The 19,433-nt window shown below is 30.6% G+C and overlaps 4 protein-coding genes and 1 non-coding gene across 7 annotated transcripts; 3 read left to right on the top strand and 2 right to left on the bottom strand.

Moving 5' to 3' along the window:
- Positions 1-937: 937 nt before the first annotated feature.
- On the bottom strand, positions 938-3,601 carry LOC140825154 (1-aminocyclopropane-1-carboxylate synthase-like). Its single transcript, XM_073186747.1, is given in 5 exon segments — positions 938-2,300; positions 2,812-2,951; positions 2,953-2,973; positions 3,070-3,201; positions 3,309-3,601. Coding segments are annotated over 5 exon segments (1,467 nt in total). The 5' UTR covers positions 3,480-3,601; the 3' UTR covers positions 938-1,297.
- A 3,399-nt stretch (positions 3,602-7,000) lies between these two features.
- Positions 7,001-7,196, bottom strand: LOC140828785 (U2 spliceosomal RNA). The gene has a single exon (XR_012117350.1). It is a non-coding gene; the product is annotated as a U2 spliceosomal RNA (small nuclear RNA).
- Positions 7,197-8,801: 1,605 nt separating this feature from the next.
- Positions 8,802-9,345, top strand: LOC140828614 (gibberellin-regulated protein 5-like). The gene is made up of 3 exons (XM_073191550.1): positions 8,802-8,882; positions 8,970-9,060; positions 9,149-9,345. The coding sequence occupies exons 1-3, from the start codon at positions 8,802-8,804 to the stop codon at positions 9,328-9,330; spliced, it is 354 nt and encodes a 117-aa protein (XP_073047651.1). The 3' UTR covers positions 9,331-9,345.
- An 896-nt stretch (positions 9,346-10,241) lies between these two features.
- Positions 10,242-13,495, top strand: LOC140825153 (G-patch domain-containing protein 1-like). 3 transcript variants are annotated; one of them, XM_073186746.1, is made up of 8 exons: positions 10,242-10,541; positions 11,305-11,389; positions 11,494-11,575; positions 11,656-11,684; positions 11,770-11,863; positions 11,943-12,009; positions 12,299-12,880; positions 13,292-13,495. In XM_073186746.1, the coding sequence occupies exons 1-7, from the start codon at positions 10,464-10,466 to the stop codon at positions 12,575-12,577; spliced, it is 714 nt and encodes a 237-aa protein (XP_073042847.1). In that variant the 5' UTR covers positions 10,242-10,463; the 3' UTR covers positions 12,578-12,880; positions 13,292-13,495. The 3 variants fall into 3 exon arrangements, with proteins under 3 accessions (XP_073042847.1, XP_073042845.1, XP_073042846.1); XM_073186744.1 differs by lacking the exon at positions 11,494-11,575 and having other exon boundaries at positions 11,656-11,863; XM_073186745.1 differs by lacking the exons at positions 11,494-11,575; positions 11,656-11,684 and having other exon boundaries at positions 10,243-10,541.
- Positions 13,496-15,884: 2,389 nt separating this feature from the next.
- Positions 15,885-19,089, top strand: LOC140827974 (probable WRKY transcription factor 43). Its single transcript, XM_073190940.1, has 2 exons — positions 15,885-16,684; positions 18,554-19,089. Exons 1-2 carry the CDS (start codon positions 16,311-16,313, stop codon positions 18,729-18,731), a joined length of 552 nt encoding a protein of 183 aa, XP_073047041.1. The 5' UTR covers positions 15,885-16,310; the 3' UTR covers positions 18,732-19,089.
- The last annotated feature ends 344 nt before the right edge of the window (positions 19,090-19,433 follow it).

Raw genomic sequence — 19,433 nt, 5'->3', positions numbered from 1 at the left:
ACGGCTTGGTCGCTGCTCTATTTATTTATAAGTGGGTTTTATATGAGAGACAGGTCAACCTTACTTATATTGATAATAAAAAGTAATACTTTTAGTATAAAAAATAATATTTTTACATAAATAATCCAAATAAGATATACGTCTCACAAATACGATCTGTGAGACCGTCTCATATAAATTTTTGTCTTTTTTACACAGCTAGCGTGCTTGTATAGCTAATTTGTTTTATAAGTATTTTTGTTTAAAAAATAAATAAAAAAGTTGGAAATAGGGGCAATCAAGAAAATAAGTTGAAAAGCAACTTGACACAGCAAATCGGTCGGCTTCACTCTCTCCTTTAATATAACAGATTTAGTTGGTTTTTTATTCCATCCATTGTTTTATATTCAAAAGTCAAGTCCATCTTAGCTCCACAAGGATCATTGGTCGAATAAATGATTTTTTTTTTTGTTGAAAAAAACGATTTAAAAAAGTAAAATAATGTGATGTAATTATTACTGCCAAAATAGTTTTTTTTTTCTCTCGAATAAATGCATAGCTTTTACGAAGCCGGAAACATCTCATATTGTGTTACACGATAAACAGAATCAATCAGGCGAATTTTAAAAAAATACTTCATATGATAAGAGTGAGCTTAATATTTCTCATTTTAGTAAGGCTTTTTTATTGAATAATGCTAAAGTTACAACTAAAATATCGTACAACGATATTTACAACAACTAAATCGTGAGATTTTGTTATTATATCGTGAGATTTTGTATTGAATTTATCATGAGACCGATGTTGATAATTGGAATTTTTGTATTGAATTTTTTGGATTGTAAGAATTGTTGTACAAATTTGGTTGTACATATAGCATTACTCTTATTTATTTGTATCCAAATCAATTTACTTTTTGCATCGGATACAAATCAAAACTTTAAATAAGAGGAAAATAGCTGCAGGTGAAGATTTAGCTATAAATTTCTGATGAAAACATTTATATGCTTAGATTACAACAATAGTAATGTCTATCCAATGAAGGAGAAGGGGTGGGAAAGTACAAATACAACACACACACACACATATATTTATGCCACATGTATGTGAGCTGAATCCCATTTTAAGTCAATTCTGGCGTGTGCAAAATGGGTTTTAAAAAATTTTGATTTTTTCTAGGGAAAAAATGCCTAAACTACCTTGTCTTATTGATGTCTATGTTACTGAACAATATTCCTTTTCTTTTGTTACTTTGAGTTGCATTATCAACTGAACTGATTAGATATCAGCCAATTATTTGGCAGAAGATCTGTGCTGCTCAAGTTCTGGTTCGAACTAGAGGCGAAGACATAGGCGAGTGAGGAGACATCTTGTGAGGAGCCATCAAACGTTCATCCAATCTCCTAAAAGATAAGCTGATTTCAAGCTCACTTCCCCGACATTGTTTCCTAGTATTATTTGCCTCAGTCCCCTTGCTTTGTATCACAAATTTAAGTATTCTATTCATTGCAACCATCATGGTTTCATCATCCATGTTTGCAAAACAAACTCGAAACCATCCGGGCTCGGAGCAGTGGAATGATGCACCGGGCGAAACGTTGATCTTGACTTCATTGATTATCACTCTCCAGAGGTCCATTTCTGCCTCAAAAGTCTGTTCTTTAAGCAGCCTTCTTAAGTCCATCCAGCAAAAAAGCCCGGAATTTCCTTTCAAACTTCTGATCCCAACTTTAGCTAGTTTTCCGCATAACGAACCATGCCTCGTGGCTAATCTCTTTGAGCTTTCTTTGAGGAATCTTTCCACAAAGGCGTCATCTGACAGCATAGAAGCTATCAGGTGCTGTGTCTGAGTAGAAACGAGCCCAAAACTCGACATTTTTCTTGCACAATCTGTGACCGCGTCATTGTATGAGTATATGATACCGACCCTGAATCCAGGGAAACCGAGATCCTTAGACAAACTATAGACAATATGGATAAGATCCAGATTGCAGCTTGCTATGTTTTCTTGGACTATCTCGGCTACGCTGATAAAACCAGGCTGGCGGAAGACTGTTGCGGAGTAAATTTCGTCACAAATTAAGTGTATTTTCTTCTCCTTGGTAAAGTTTAACGAGTCTGTTAAGGTTTCCCTGTCTAGTACTGTGCCTAAAGGGTTTGATGGATTGTTTAGAAGTAAACCCTTTATCTTGATGCTCGATTCTCGAGCTTTTTGGTACGCGGTTTCTAAGGCGATTCGGGTGATCTTGAAATTGTTGGAGCTGTCGCAGACGACGGGAAATAGTTGTATTCGTGTTCGCCATGTTAGATCTCGATCGTTTCTGCATGATGGTGATGAATTTGTTAAGAGTAGAATAACATGATATGGAAATCTATCATCTTTAGGTCAAAATGCAAAGAATCTTGAGTTCAGTTCATCTTTCAAGATTTTGAATATTTGCAGGAAATCAGTTAACATCTGTTGGACGGCACACAAAAAAAAAAAAACCTCGATTTAGGAGAGGGGACCAAGTGTACCAACTTTAAAAATAAGAGTATTCACTAAACATATATTAAATCGGGAGTCCCTTTCATCAAAATTTTGAGTGCATGCACATTAATTTACATCCTTATCCCATTGAAATTGGTGTCCTTGTCATTTTTTGGAAAGTAAACTTGAGGGTCTGTATTATAAAAATCAGTAGCTATCATGCTTCCTCCACTAATTTGGTACATAAATGTGCAAGTGGGAACATTCTTGATTTTTATTACAATTGTTTACTAAAATTTATCCATCACTTTTTTTAGCAACATAATAAATTTATCCTGAAAATATACTAAATTCATACATACCCTGGATAGTAAGGTGTTGGCACCAAGAATGCATCACCAGGATCCGCCAAGCAGAAAGCCAATGTTTCTTGAGCCCCTGTTGCACCTCCACTCATCACAATACGATCTCCGTCGAATCGGACTCGATTTCCTCTCAGCTTTCTCCATGAATCTTGCCACAGCCTGCAAATCCATCCATTCAAATTTTATATTATCCGTAGATTTAATGATAATATTGTCAAAAAATCAAATAAGAATGGGCTTGCTTGTATCACGTACATTTCTGAATTCTGGTAAGCCATGATAATCTTGAAATATTGCAATATCCTTAAATTCATCTACACCTTCTGCAGTGCAAATTGAGGCCCTTGGGTTGTTCATAACCCATTCTTGGATCAAATCAAATGAAAGCTACAAGAAAAAGAACAATAAATTATGATACAAATATACTAAAATTTAATATTCTTGCAGATAATGCAGAAAGAAAGATATTTCCTTTTCTGAAAAAAAAAAATTACCTGGTTTTCTGCTAATCCCATTTGAATAACCCCATTTTGGTTCTCGGTCGGATGATAAGGATTCGTGTCATAAGCCTTCCAGCCGTCGAAAAACGCCGAGTTTTCACCGTGCCCGTCACCGGTCGCAATCTTGGATAAGCATTGTTGTTGATTTTTCAACATATTCTCCATTATTTTCAGTTCCAAAAACTTCAATTACAAAGTTGGGGAAAGTTGTACAAATGAAACAACGAATAAAATAACTAAAGAATGAATGAATTTGTTAGTTGTTTGAGAAATATATGTTTTCTAGGATGTGGAACGGGCTCATATTTATAGTATATATCGTGCCATAATTTGTTCTTTGAATGTGAAGCTTCCTATGAAGAACACATCACAATTTTAAATCTTAAATGAATAATTAGAAACCTAAACTGGAAACATTTTGGCGGCTTTGAATTTACTTTATAGTCATAACCATGTTTTGATTATTGTTTAATATATAATATGACTGCTAAGAAGTCAAAGTAAATTTTGAATTTTGAAAACTAATAATACGTACATTGAATTGCATGAAATATTTTTTTAAATATGCTGAGTAATCAAAGAATTTAACAGTTTAATTTACAGCATATAATGCTGCAAAGTTGTAATTATTTTGCGACAAAATGAGTAAATAATTTAATAGATTTATTAGAATAAACTATTTTGGAATTAAATATTATTTAATTTCTCGTTAAATTAAATAATAAAAAGTGAAGTAGTGTTATTTAAATAACAGATTAACTGAAAATATAAATTCGTAAATTGATAAAAAGAAATAATATATTAATGTTCAAAAATAACACACAGCCAAGTTGAGTTGAAAAGTCACCTTCAAAACATAATTTAAAAATTAAATTCGTAATAAATTGTTTTGTTCCGGACATAAAAATGAAGAATATGGTCAGTCAAACATTTGGTCCGACTTCGACTTCGACTTCTGGGTGAATATTTTTTTAAAAAAAATAGAATTGTTTCTCGTACGGACACCATTAGTCGGGCTCCACGTGGATCTGCTTATAATCTGTAACCATTTCGGAAGATTTTCTAATAATGAATGAGTTTTCACGATTTTTTCTGAATTTATAAATTAGAATGGCCTTTTTTTCTTAACAAGTGTTTGAGATTTTCATCATAAACTCCAAACTCGTTAAATTTTTTTTTTTAAAAAAGATAGCATGTGGGAAATGAATAAATCATATATTGACTTAAGTATTTTGAGAGGAATTATTATTGAATAATATTTATTTTTTAGAGTGAATATTAGTATTATCACACATCGATATATATATATATAAAAGCAGAGTTTTTGCCAAAAATATAATTCCCTCCAAAATGTCTTTCTATAAAAACAAAGATTTATCATCAACATTGAATATGTGCCCCTGCAATAAATGATCACTTCAAGTATTGTTTGCAATTGATTATATCAATTCATTTATTCAATTTGATTTAATTAATTTTTATATAATTCAAATGTAATTTTGTTTAATTATTTTTTATTTTATATTTTTTTACTCAATTAAAACTAAACTTTTGAAAAAGTAACTATATTAATTTTTTTTCAATTAATTTATCAATCAGTTTAAGTAAAACCTATATAAATAAATTTAAAATAAAATGATTGCAATTTTCAGTGATCACTTATGAGTAAATCATCCAAAAATAATTTTGCTATTTTAAGAATTTTATTTCTCAAAATACTTACTAAAAAAGAAATACTTTATTTAATTAGTTTATTTAAATTTTTTAAAAATAAAATTGGTTGAGTGTTAAAAATTATCATTACAACAAAATATTCCAATGGACATTAATGTACTATTTAATAATCATAAATTTTTTATCTCAAATACATATTATTTCGAAATTACCTTAATTTTAAAGAATTATTGCATTGTAGTTTTCTTCCAAAATCATATGTATATTGTATATCTTGATTTGTCTTTTTAAAAATTCAAATAAGATAGCACAAGAAAATTAAAAGAAATAGATTCAAAAGAATTTCAAATGGTCATTAAATTACTTTCAATACACATGTATATTACTCTCAATAATCAGAAATGTTTGACACTCAATGCATGCAATTCGAGATTTTCATAATTTGAAAGAGTTATTAATGTATGTTATAATTCTGTCAAAAGCATCCAATGTATACTTTTTATCCCTTGAGATGTCTTATTTGAATTTTAAATTATAAATAATGCAATATTGTATATTATATTATAAACCAATTTTATTAAAATTTATCTTATTAAATTTATCTATTCCAAAATTTAATTCTGAAATGGATCTTCTTTTCAGCACCATATATGAGTTGAATCCTTTCAAGATGTAATGTTCGTTTAAATTTAGATTTATTCGTTGTTATGAAATACCTACATATGAAAACCACGAGACATTGAGTCTGAAATCTATCTTTCATGATCAAGAAATAAAAAATATTATTATTCTATTTATACAAAATTTTAATTATTTATTACTGATGAGATAATTTTCTTTTATATTACAAAGTTCACGGATACATGATAGTATAATATCCCGTAATGGAAATGATTAAACCAATTCTAAAGAAAGCAAATATCTTATTAGAAGACACCTTTTAAAATTTGTTGACATTATTTTGGAATACACATAATAAATGTTAATAAAATAACTTTTCTGATTTATACATAATCTACTTATGATAAAATGTTTCATTTTTCTTTCGGAGTAATAGGCTGTTGTGTATAGTACGAAGAGATTTTGTAAATTAAATCACAACACATTTGGATAAAGATATTGATGAAAAAATTATTGTTATCATTTAAATGTGTCAAACATGTGTCATGTCACAAAATTGTTTTTGAATGTGGATTTAGACGAAATTACTGAATTTTTAAAAAAGTATTTTTTATTAATTTTATTGAATGTGATTTAAAAATATTTTCTTATTACTTTTTTAAAAAATAATAATATATAACTTCTCGAAAAGTAAATAATTAAATATGTATTGAGGTTGATGGCCGATATCAATACACTAAACATGATAAACATCATGTTATTGTCTTAGGCTAACACGATCTAAAATTTTGATATATGATAGAGATTATTATCCAAAAAAATTAATCGATATGCGTTGTATATAAGAAAATTTTTAACATTAGTGAAAAAATAGTTTTTATTTTTATTTTTTATAATTGTATTATTTTTAAAAATTTAAATATCTATTCATTTTTCACTAATTTTTAATAATATCATCCTGTGCATCGCACGGGTTAAATACTAGTTTTCTAATAATGAATGAGTTTTCACGATTTTTTCTGAATTTATAAATTAGAATGGCCTTTTTTTCTTAACAAGTGTTTGAGATTTTCATCATAAACTCCAAACTCGTTAAATTTTTTTTTTTTAAAAAAATAGCATGTGGGAAATGAATAAATCATATATTGACTTAAGTATTTTGAGAGGAATTATTATTGAATAATATTTATTTTTTAGAGTGAATATTAGTATTATCACACATGTCAAAAATAATGGAGATCCAAAAAAAAATAAAAATAAACACGAGTGGCTAGACTATATTATTGACCTGACCATTCGGCCAACAAATGACAATTAATTCATTTTCTTTGTTCATCTTTGAGCTCCTCGCCCTTTCTTTTTCTTTTAGGATTAATTTATAACTTGAATTGGTGGGGTGCGCCAGGCCCATGCAATAGTGCAACGCAAGGACGACGCGCGAAGGCCCAGGCAGCAAGCTACCTTGATGGACCATCCCCCTAAAAAAATAAATTTAATATCGTGTGGGCCATTGGCCCACGTATCAGATATTAAACTGATAAGAACAGATACTACACTTGATCTTAGCCAAAAGGCCGAGAAAGGTATGCTTTATTATATGTTGGAACAGCCATTTTATACAACTTGCGCAAGCCTTACCTATCTCAAGAATCGATGTGGGAAACAGAAATGACAGCTTTGCTTTCTTCATATACTACTAGATATTTTACACACGCAGTGTGTATAATTTTTTTATAATTATCTATGAACTAAAGTGAAATTTGATAAATTATCGAGAGATTAATTGCTATTTGAATTGTTGTAATTAAAAAAAAAACAAAAATGTTTTTTGAAATTAAAAAAAAAATAAAAACAAAATGTAAATTTGATATCAAATGAGAGCAAAATTGATAAAATAAAAAATAGACCAACTTTTTGTCTATTAGGAAGATTCTTAATAATAGTAATTTAATATAATTTATTAATTACTTTATTTAATTTTTATTGTGAGATGAGTTCGTTTAATTGGAGAAGTAAACAAACTCCTATAATTTTTATTAAACAATATAAGCACTTTTAAAAAGAACTTGGTAAAGTTTTTTATATAAAAAGTCTCACCGAAGCTAAACTTATTTAAGTTATTTTCTGGTTTGACAATAAAATATGAAAGCCTTGTAAGTGAAATAAAAAAAAAAAATGATGTAACTGTTAATCATATTAAATATATTTGTAGCTTACTTAGATAATGTGCAAATTTTTTTATTTTGAAAATTGGATTGCATATGGTAGTTATGGAGTAAATGATATATTTATGAAAATAATTTTTTTTATTTTGATAATTGGATTGCATATGGTAGTTATGGAGTAAATGATATATTTATTCAAATAAGTTTTATATGAAAAATATTATTTCTGACTTGAATATCATATGAAATTCAATTGACGTCACAAAGTAGGACAACCAAATATCTCAAAAGTTTTATTTACAATATGGATATAGAGAAAAATTATTTGTAATATTATTATTATCATCATCTATAATTCACATCATGTTTAAATAAATCACTATATTTTTTTTATACATTCTATAATTACTACATGCTAATTATCGTTGGGAGTATGAGGTATGACACCAATACATGATCATATAAATAGTCAAAAACTTGTGTGAGATTGTCTCACGGTTAATACGGATATTTTATTTGGGTTATCCATAAAAAAATATTATTTTATATGCTAAGAGTATTACTTTTTATTATGAATATCAAATAGGATTGACCCGTCTCACATATAAAGATTCGTGAAACCATCTCACAAGATACCTACTCTATAAATAATTGGTGTAAAAAAAACAATAATAAATTGTTCTTTTGTTTTCGAAAGTATTTGACATAAAAGAACAAGCACAAGTCAAATTTATTTTACTTTACTCTAAACCATATACATAAATTGATTTGCCATGCATATTAACTAATATTGCATAAAGTCAAAACCATCATGATTTCGTTTACTTAAGTCTCCTTTCCATAGCAAAAAACTAGGAATTTCATAAATCCAAATGCTTACCAAACATTTATTATATCAATGATTAACTTAAATGACTAATCAACCTTTTTTCCTCTATATAATCATGCATTTGCTCCTCAAAAAAAAAAATATACTAATTACACTATCACAAGTTGAAGGGGCCAAAAAAAAAGAGGAAAAAGGAAAATGGCTTTCACCTCAACATCTCATTTCATGTTACTTCTCATCATTTGTGTTTCTACCTTATCAATAATTGGAATTGCAAAGGCAAGTAAAACTTTATTCAACCCACAAAAATAAATCCAATAAAGAATGCTATTTGATTTTTATTTTTATGATATTCGACAATGTTAGGCTGATGGAGGAGAATCAACATCCACCCTTCCATTTTCCCTTGTTTCTCCGGCAGCAAATCAAGAAGTCACATGTCCAGTGCCTCAAAATCGTGAGTTCTTACAAAATTTCGATTGATCTTTTTTTTATGTTTGTCATATAAAAAAATTTCAACTTATTTGAATGTAAAAAATTTTCAGAATGTGGAAGTGAATGCGAACGTCGATGTTCGGCAACATCACATAAGAAGCCATGCTTGTTTTTCTGTAACAAATGTTGCAACACTTGCCTATGTGTGCCGCCGGGAACTTACGGAAACAAAGAATGTTGTCCCTGTTACAACAATTGGAAAACAAAAGAGGGTAAACCGAAATGCCCTTGAAGCTTTCCAAGAGTGGGTTTTGTTATCAGAATTTGATTTAAAACCATAATAAATAAAATGTACCAGGCTTGGGATACATTTGTCAATAATAAATAAATCGACTCTGTCATTCTCTATTTGTCCTTGCTTTGTTATTGATATCTTTGAAAAAAAAAATTGAGTTGGGACGAAATTTAATAAAAATTCAGTATTTGATTGAAAGATGCTTCACTAAAAAAAATTTAATATATTAATTTCAATTTAGAGAAGAGATTTAACTACGATGTTTCAAATGCACTTTAAAACGTGAGCCAGTAAAAAAAAGACCTTATTATATTTTTGTTGCTAAGTAATAAAAATTCAAGATAAGAAAGAAGTTTTTTGTACAATTAAAATCTAAATTCTTGAAGAATCAAAAAATTACAATATATAATTAAGTATCTTCAAATTTCTTGAAAAGATAGTTATTGATAAAATATGAAATGCATACGTGCATCCGACAAAAAATAAGTGAAAAATTATATTAGTAATAAGTGTTTTAGTATTAAAAATGAAAGTGGTATAAATTTAAATTATTTTTCAAATGGATTTTCGCTATATTTTAGCAATTGAATTCGACGATGAGCACGTATATTTTAATTTATAATCTGCTAGATTTATGTATTTGTGAATAGAGAGAATAGTTTAATTTAAAGAATCAGTTATTTTAGCCTTTAAAATTAATTATTCAAAATTTTTAATTTGTTGATAATTGGTCACAGATAAATTATACTTTCACGTTTAGAAAATAATTTTATAATAACAATGATTTTTTTAATTCTACTTTTAAAGAGACTTAAGATTATTTTTTTCTCTTCAAAAAAAAAAAAAAAAACAAAAAGAAAAGAATAAGTCCATTATTATTTGTTTTTGAAGATAAAATAAGTCCATTATCAGGCGTTGATAACTGGAAAATAGCCAAATCGTGATCGTAGGCGTAATTCCTCCATCAAAATTGCAAATTTCTAGGGTTTTCACTTAAATCCTTCTGCTTCCCGATACTACCTCCCCCTCTCTTTCCCTCAGCCTCTCTCGATCCTTCAGTTGTTGCAGCAAAGATATTTTAGGGAGGGAGGGCGAGAGTGGGGATTCGATTGTCTTTGGATTGTAAAATCATGGCGACTCCTGAAGTTCCTCTCCGCTACGTCGGGGTTGATCGAAGGTCCTTTGCCTTCCGCCTGATGAAACAAATGGTATGACCTATTTAGCCGGCATTAATCTTCATTTTTTATCGTGTGTGTTCATTATGATACGGATCGTTTTTGTTTGAAATCATCTGCCTTCATGCCTCGGCTCGGGGCTGAAATTTTTTACGTCCCTCAAATCGGGATTTTTAGTTCTACCTAACGTGGATGTATGCTTTTTAGTGGAATTTGATATGTTTTTTACGCCCCTCAAATCGGGATTTTTAGTTCTACCTAATGTGTATGTATGCTTTTTATTTGAATTAGATATGCTTTTCAGAATAGAGAGCTGATCATTGTACAAATTGGTGACGCACGTATTAATAATATTATGCATTTTACTCTAATCTTATGCATTTCAGGATTGATCGTTTTTGTCCTTTTCAGCTTGATGATAGGATAATGGGCGAGCTCGAATGCATAGTTCATTAAGAAATTTTTAAGCAGTTACATGATTGAACATTATTGTGAAAATGAGCTTTTTCATATAATATTTCCTGTATAAATTGAGGTAGAAGCAACAAAATCGAAACTTCCTTCATTCGGGTCTTGTTTTTTTTAAAAGTGACTCCAACTCCCATGCCAGTTCTATTTAGCAAAATCATTTGTTTTGAAAAATTGCCTTTTTAGTTGAGTTTGCTTTTGTTATTTTTTGTGATAAAAACGTTTTTTTTTTCTGGATAATTCAATTGCAGTTGCAATGTTGATGTGTAGGTCTCAAAGATTATGACTGTTCTTATGTTTTGGTTTGACCCATCAAATGCTTGTGCAGGGATGGGAAGAAGGAGAAGGACTGGGTAAAGAAAAGAAAGGGATCAAAGGTTATGTCAAAGTGAAGAACAAGCAAGATACTTTAGGTTGCCATCTTTGTTATAATGTTTTGATTTTATGTGCTAGGTATGTAAATTTATTGATTTGAATTGAGATTTTAATGCCCCACTGTCATTTTTTAATCACATAGGCATAGGCTTGGAACAACCAAATGCGTGGGCATTTGACACAACTCAATTTGATAATATCCTCACTAAACTGAAAGTCATATTGTCTTGTCTTTTTAAATAAGGTTTTTTTGCATTATTACGATTGCCTTATTTAACTGCCTATATGTCGTATAATTTCTCAGCAAGCGGGTTGATGTCAACTTGGATGAAGGTACTTAAGGAAGAAGAAAAAATTGTAATGGATTTTAGGCCCATGTTATGCTATATAGATCTTCACTTTCTACTTCACATGACAGCCGACAAAAAGGATGAAGTGAAATCTGCCTCAAAGTCCGTCCCATCTAACAACAATCAAGAGATGGTTGCTAAGGTTACTCGGCCACAAGGCAGGTCAGTTTATTTTGAAAATGGATGCTTTCCTTTCTCATGCTTGTGTAGCAATGGTCATACTGCTTTCAACATGTGCCAGATATAAGAAAAGAGAGAAGGGGAAACTTGTTCAAGGATATTCTTCACAGGATCTTGAAGGAATTCTCGTAAGTTTTGTTTGAGATGCATTCTCTGTAATTTTGTTCTATGGGATTGTTGCCAAAGCAAGGATAAGCCTGTTTCATTTTTATTTTTTTTACTTTGTTACCTTTTTGGATATATCTCTCTTATTGCTAAGCCTTGTGTTTTGCCATCAAAATTTTTTACTTGCAAGTTTCTTTGTGGTAGTCATCAGAAGTTCCTTTGGAGGCAAGATGGGTCTCTCGATTCCGATTGCAATTGCATTGCTATTTCTACTCATCACCTTTGGTATAGCTTAATGCCATCATTCGTCAGGTTAACAGAGCAAAGTCTCTCCAAATTAATTGCAATGTGTTGGATGAAGTGAAGTCAGTTGATAATCACTTGCCCGAGCCCGAAATCGATGGCAAGTTCTTAATCCACGCAGAATCCATCAAAGCTTGTATACTGAAGAAGATTCTCAAAATTAATTTTTCCGGACTTCTTCTTGTGGAGCACTGCCGTTTTATGAATGGATTCACCATGTGGTTTTTGTTTCACCAATATCTACTTCATTGTTCTTTTCGAAAATTTGTGTCTGATTCCGTTGCTTAATATTGATGGTTACTAGCTTCAAAGGATCATGACATTCTCAGCCACAGTTGTTTTTTTTCCTCTTGTTATTTCTATGCAGCTCTCAATCATTTGCTTGTACAATTTACTAAATTATTGTTACTAACCATCACACAGGAAAAGTTCTAGATGTTCCCCCTGAATGGTGGGGAACCAAATTTGGATTTGTTGCTGGAGGTTTGCTAGGTGCTGAATCGTTAAGAAGAAACTCCCCCCCAACAGGTGGTAACGAAAATCCAGATGCGAGGACTACATTTAATGAAGACTAGCTACTCTGCACACGCGGTGCGTGTGTGTACAATTTTTTTTTATAATTATTTATGGACTAAAATGAAATTTGACAAATTATCGAGGTACTAAAGTGCTATTTGAATAATTGTAATAAAAAAAATAAAAACAAAAATGTTTTTTGATTAAAAAAAAAACAAAAATGTAATTTTGATATCAAATAGGGGCAAAATAGGGAAACCAAAAAACAGACCAAAGACACCAAAAACAGTTATTCTAATATGCTTAAACTTAATAAATAGTAAAAGATGATCAAGAAAATCTATACAAACTTGTGCAGGTTTGGATTAGTGGTGTTCGATCCATATATTCTTATGAATTCACTTCTTAATAATGACATCCTTTTTTAAAATATGAAGTTTTCTTCTTTAGATTACAATTTTAACGGACTAGCTGTGTGTTTTCAAGACAAAGCCACATCTGGAAAACAAGGACTGGGTATCAAGGACTGTGCAAAGAAAGTTGCTGGCTGCTACTTTCTGGGGAAAAAAGACAAATTTTGATGATAGTGATGCCGAGGATTCATCTAATTTGGATTCTTCAATCTAAAGGAAACTTGATGAAAATTCAGAGGTTGAAATGGGTGTTGAATCGAAGAAAAAAATTGAAAAACTCTGTAGGCGTATTCTTCAGCAGGTCCTTGCTCCAGATATTTTAGAGTCATTTTTGAATTAACTCAGTTTTCTTTTGCTCAGTTTTTATTTCCTGCAGGTGCCCAAAGAGTCCTTAAAACTGAGACAGCTCAAGAAACTTATTGATGAACACTCCCTTCTACATTCTCCAACATTTCCTCAGAAGAGGCGTTTTCTTCCTTAAAACACAAGGTATTACTCTGTTATATTGCTTAGAATTGTAGTTCTCCCTGATTACAATTCTGAAACTTGGTGCTATTGGTTTAAATCTCTACTGCAGCTCAGTAACAGTGATAAATTATCTATAAAGGGAAAGAGTGTCTTTCTTTCGAAAAGAAACTGAAAATTTTGTTCCTGGATTCGGTTTAACCTGCAACGATGTGTACATCATCACTTTCGTTGATGGTAGAATGAGAGAAATAAATGTTTTTTTTCTTATGCAGGAATTGGTGCTGCTCGCAGAATACCATCAGTAATTGAATATGAAATTTTGACATTGATGCGATTCTTCACCCAGAAGGGATTTATAAAACAAGAATGTTTCAACTCCATAAAGCTTCGAATCTGCTCAGTTTATCGGGAACGTCATTAATTAAAATCAATCATCTTTATCCTAATTACAAAGAAAATGATGTATTAATGTAGTAAAATCAATCATCCTTATCCCAATTACGAAGGAAAATGCGTAAATTAGTGAAGGCCAACACTGTAAATTTGTTGGATGGTAGATAGTGCTGCCAAATTGGACGAGAAAACAAAGACTTGACAAGATCAAAGGAACAAGATTGTGCTGCCAAATTTGTTTAATCTACTCTATTTAAGTGGCAAAAGAATTAAATGCGATTAAAACAAATATATGTATAAATTTCTGATAAAACAAATATTAATATAGGCAAAAACTTGTGTGAGACGGTCTCACAAGTCGTATTTTGTGAGACGGATGTTTTATTTAGGTCATCCATGAAAAAGTATTACTTTTTTGTATTAAGATTGTTACTTTTTATTGTGAATATCAGTAGGTTTGACCCGTCTCACATGGATGTAAACGATCCAAACCAAGTCGAACAGTATCAGGCTTGAGTTTGGCTCGTTTAAGATTAATTCAAGCTCGAGCTCGAGCTCGAGTTTCATTCGAGCTTTTATAATCTGGCTTGAGTTTGGCTCGTTTAAGATTGATAGAGCTCGAGCTCGAGCTTTATTCAAGCTTTTATCATCAGGCTAGAATTCGACTTGTCTTGAAATTATTAAGCCTGTGAAAATCTCGAGTTCGACTCGTTAAAAGCTCGTTTATCATGTTAATCAAGCGGGGCTCTAACTTGGTTTATTAATAGCTCGTTTATCATATTTAACAAGCCTGACTTGAGCTCGGCTCGTTTTCGAGATAGTAAAACATACAATTGAGCTTGATTCGAGCTTGTTAAAATTAAATATATCTATGAACTAATTTTATATTAGGCATAAAAGTTTAACTTTTATTAGTACTAATATTTTTATTTGTCAACTCAACAAATGAGTTAAGCTGGAGCTTACGAGCAACCTAAACGAGTCGAGTTCGAGCTCGCGAGCCTATTAACGAACATGTTTTCGAGCTCACGAGCCGAATACGCTTAGGCTTGAGCTTGGTTTGATTAAGTTGTCGAGCTCAAAATCGAGCTTGAGCTTGGTTTGATATGATTAACAAACGAACTCAAACAAGCTTTTTATCGAGCCGAGCTCCGAATAGCTCGCGAACGGTTTGGTTTGTTTACGTCCCTACCGTCTCACAGAAAAAAATTCGTGAGACCGTCTCACAATAATCTTAGTCTATTAATATAATAATCTCTCCGTCTCATATATGTAAACATGTGTATGTTTTCATACCGATTAAGAAAGTTCTTAGGAAGGTAAATTTTACAGTTAAATAGGAGTAGATTGATAAAAAAAAGAAGAGAATGATATTAAATATGAAAGCCGAACTACATAATTCAGACGGATGAACAAAGAAATTTAACCTAAATTCAACCATGTTTAGTCCTACAAGTTTTCAAAGTTGCAGTTTTAGTCCTCTAAATTTATGCTAATTATCGTTTCAGTATATATGCAAGTAGCTAAAGAATGATCTCAATTAATCAACGTCACCTTCCTTTAATTAAGATGCTTAAAAATGTCCCATTATTTTTGAAAAGAGTTATGTTACATGTATAAATTGGGTTATACATTAGGTTACAAAATGTATTTGAAATTACAAAATTATCTCAAAGGCAGTTTTGAAAACATTTTTTCCAAATAAAATTTAGAAATTTTTTATAGTTTTAAATATATTTTGTAACTCAATTTATATATATAACTTTTTCCTTTCGAAGCAACCTCGAACAATATACCTTTGGTCTCCATTTCAAGAAAACTCTAGGGTAGATGCCTAACAAATAAAAATACTACTTCTTACCCATATTACTTTGACCAAATTATAATTTCACATTACTTGCAAGTTTTGGCACAATAACATTCATTATTCATTACATTCAGGAGGTTGAACAGATCAAATTATTTAGGTGATAGTGGTTGGCTTTCTCTAGGATTACAAGCTAAGCCAAATTCTAGCCTCGCTTTCTCTACTGTAATATAACATTTTATTTATAGATTCTTTGGGAAAATGTTTTTTTGGAGTTAAATAAAGGTAAGCCTCGTGCCTTCATTTTCTTTGTTTGTCCCACCAAACCTTATATATCTTGTATACAACTCCAAAAACTAAAATCGATCCCTTCGCTCATACAATCAATCCTTCAGGATTATCAGCACACCCTCATCTTGATTGCATGGAAGGTGAAAATAACTCATACTTTGCACCATCTTTATTTCCAATTCAAGAATCAATGAATATCAATCCACCTTCCATATTAGACCAATCCATGCAAAATCACCCTCAATTTCTTTCCTCTCAAAATCACATTATTGATAATTTCGGAAACATTTTTATGCCGGAGCAAAACCCAGTTTCTTCTGTTTCTATGGTCAGGGAAGGGGAGGTTATTGTAAGAAGAAACACAGGGAAATGTGGCAGGAAAAGGAGGTACAAAAATATTCCAGCAAGGGTTGAATTTCATACGAGGAGTTCAGAGGACATTCTTGATGATGGATACAAGTGGAGAAAATATGGACAGAAATCTGTCAAGAATAGCATCCATCCAAGGTAAGTTTCGTATTTCCGATCCATCTTTAATTAATACAAAGGTTTCATTCTTTATATTCACACATTTAACATATAGAAGGTAAGTGAAAATTTTGAGCAAGTTATCAAAATGAGCCATATAAACACACACAAATGTGAAGAGAATGCAAGCAAAACGCTATTGGCCGCCTAATCAGCAAAATATAGCTACCAAAATTCAAGAAATCTCCTATTCCATGCTAAGATACATAATATAAAATTTAATTAATAAATAAAATATTATAATAAGTTTTTGCAAACTTCAAACCTATGTAGGCTGTCTTCGGATAATGCATGCTTCTCTATGCTTTGCTTGGGATCGCTGTCCGCAGAAAATCCTGTTAGAGTAAGTAAAAGCATGGAAATTTCCTTTTAGAACAAAAAAAAAAATCTAAATTAATCACGCTCATGGATATGAAATTTTCCAAAAAAATTTAATAAAAAAAAAGCAGACACACACAAACATATGTATAAGAAATTTAGTAAAATAGCATAATTTTAAAATGATTGTTTAAATTCCATTGAAGGTTGTTTGCCTCCATTTGAAGGTCGAATATGTTCCTTTAAGTCGTGTGTGCATAGGTTGCGATTTAGTCTCGTAAATTGCCGCGTACAACATATAGAGGTTTATTGGTACAACTATACTTTTAAAATCTGAAACTAAATATTAGTAATACAATTGATTTAAATAAATAAATTAGATAACAACAGATTAGATTTAAGTCAGGTATTGATAATACACAAAAACTCTCGTGAGACGGTCTCACAGATCAATTTCGTGAGACGGATCTATTTGGAGCATCCATGAACAAGTATTGCATTTTTATGTTGAGAGTATTACTTTTTATTGTGAATATCGTTAGGGTTGACCCGTCTTACAGATAAAGATATGTGATATCGTCTCATAAGAGACCTACTCATAATGTGTGGAGAGATAAAGAGATAATTCAATAATAGATTACGAGTGATTTATAAGATAAATGAACAAATTTAAGCAATTTACCATCATAAATTTTGTTATAATTTATATAAAATAAATGCAAAGCAATACAACTAAAATATCCATCCATCATTATTTTTTTTTCACATCAAAGTTGATCTGGTCATGATTTAGTTATTTATTTTCTAAGTTGTGGTTGGTTAATTTGATGGAAAAAAATATTTATTGAATATATTTAGTTTTAAAACAAAAAAAAATATAATTTTTTTAAAAGAGAATATATTATTTAATATAATTCTTTATCTAAAAAATTTGCGTTCAATAGTAATAACAATTTTACCACTACTGTACTTAAAGTACTCGCACAACTTAAAAATATTTTTTCCTAGACTAATTTATAAAAATATAATAATTTATTTTCAAGAAGTTCAATTCCAGTAAATTAATTATGGACACAATGGTTTTTAATAATTAACTTATATGAATATCGATAGATATCATAAACTTTCGACTACAATGGTGAAGACCATATTTTGGCCTTAACAAGGAAAAAAGAAGGAAAAATCACAAAAAAATAATAGAAGAAAGTATCCAAACAAAACCAAGCAACATAGGTTAACGGTTAACCGAAAAAACTCATTTCTTTTTTTTTTTTTAAAAACAAATCATTTTAATAAATTTTTATGGCAAAAAAATGTATATTATAAACCAATTTAATGGAATACTATGTTTCATTTCAATTTTTTCAATTTATTATTATTTATAGATAATGTAATTTTTTCCTGAAAAAAAAAACTTATGGGAATGCTATAATAATTTACTAATTTACTTTGCATACTGAATCGGTCATTTCTAATCCCAAAAAAAAAAAATTAACTTTGAATCTTTCTTGTTTTGCGGATGTGGCAAAGGAGTTATTACCGGTGCACACATCATACATGCAATGTGAAGAAGCAAATACAGAGGCTTTCAAAAGACACCAGCATCGTCGTCACGACCTACGAAGGAATTCACAATCATCCTTGCGAAAAACTAATGGCAACATTGACCCCAATTCTCAGGCAGCTCCAATTTCTATCAAGATTCTGAAAACTTGTCCGGGTTTGGGGATTTTGACCTAGCTTGTTGCCTGTTGTTTCCGCTGGTACTGTAAAACAACAAAGCTACAAGAATATGTAAAATATATAATTGATAACATGCCTGACTAGTGACATCTAGGATGTTGACTTCATGGAAAACTCTACACTCAATCGGGCCAACCATTTCAAATGCGTTTCTTACGCATATCTCCACTCTCCACTACCAATTTGAGACAGACATGGACATGAATTGTTAACCTATAATTGTGCACAACGGTATCACCTTGATTGCTATGGTACCCTTCATGCTACACAATGCGTGGACCATGCTTAGTGCACTGCTGTGGAACACGCATACGGAATTTTCTTGTTTTTAATCGACTGCATTCACAAATAAATGAACATGTGAGAGGCACATGATGTGGGTCAACGTTATATTAACATCAACATAACGACAAGGACCAATTCAGGAAGATTTTAAAAACTTGAAGGATTAATTAAGCAGTCAAAAATGAAGATGAACTGAAATGGGAAAAACGGTAAATAATAAAGACGAAAATGAATATTATCCCTGATATTAATTAATTAATAGTTAATAAATAATAAAAAAATCTGAAGTTAAAACCCATCAAAAATGGATTATTTTAGTATACAAAATAATTTTTTCCAATGATTACAAATACTCTTTAGTCCAAAAAGTTCGGTTCAAACC

Source organism: Primulina eburnea, chromosome 3 (genome assembly GCF_022965805.1).
Source record: "Primulina eburnea isolate SZY01 chromosome 3, ASM2296580v1, whole genome shotgun sequence".
In the NCBI taxonomy this organism is placed as follows: Eukaryota; Viridiplantae; Streptophyta; class Magnoliopsida; order Lamiales; family Gesneriaceae; genus Primulina; species Primulina eburnea.
Note: the sequence above shows the minus strand (reverse complement) of the source record. Positions and strands in the feature narration are given on the sequence as shown.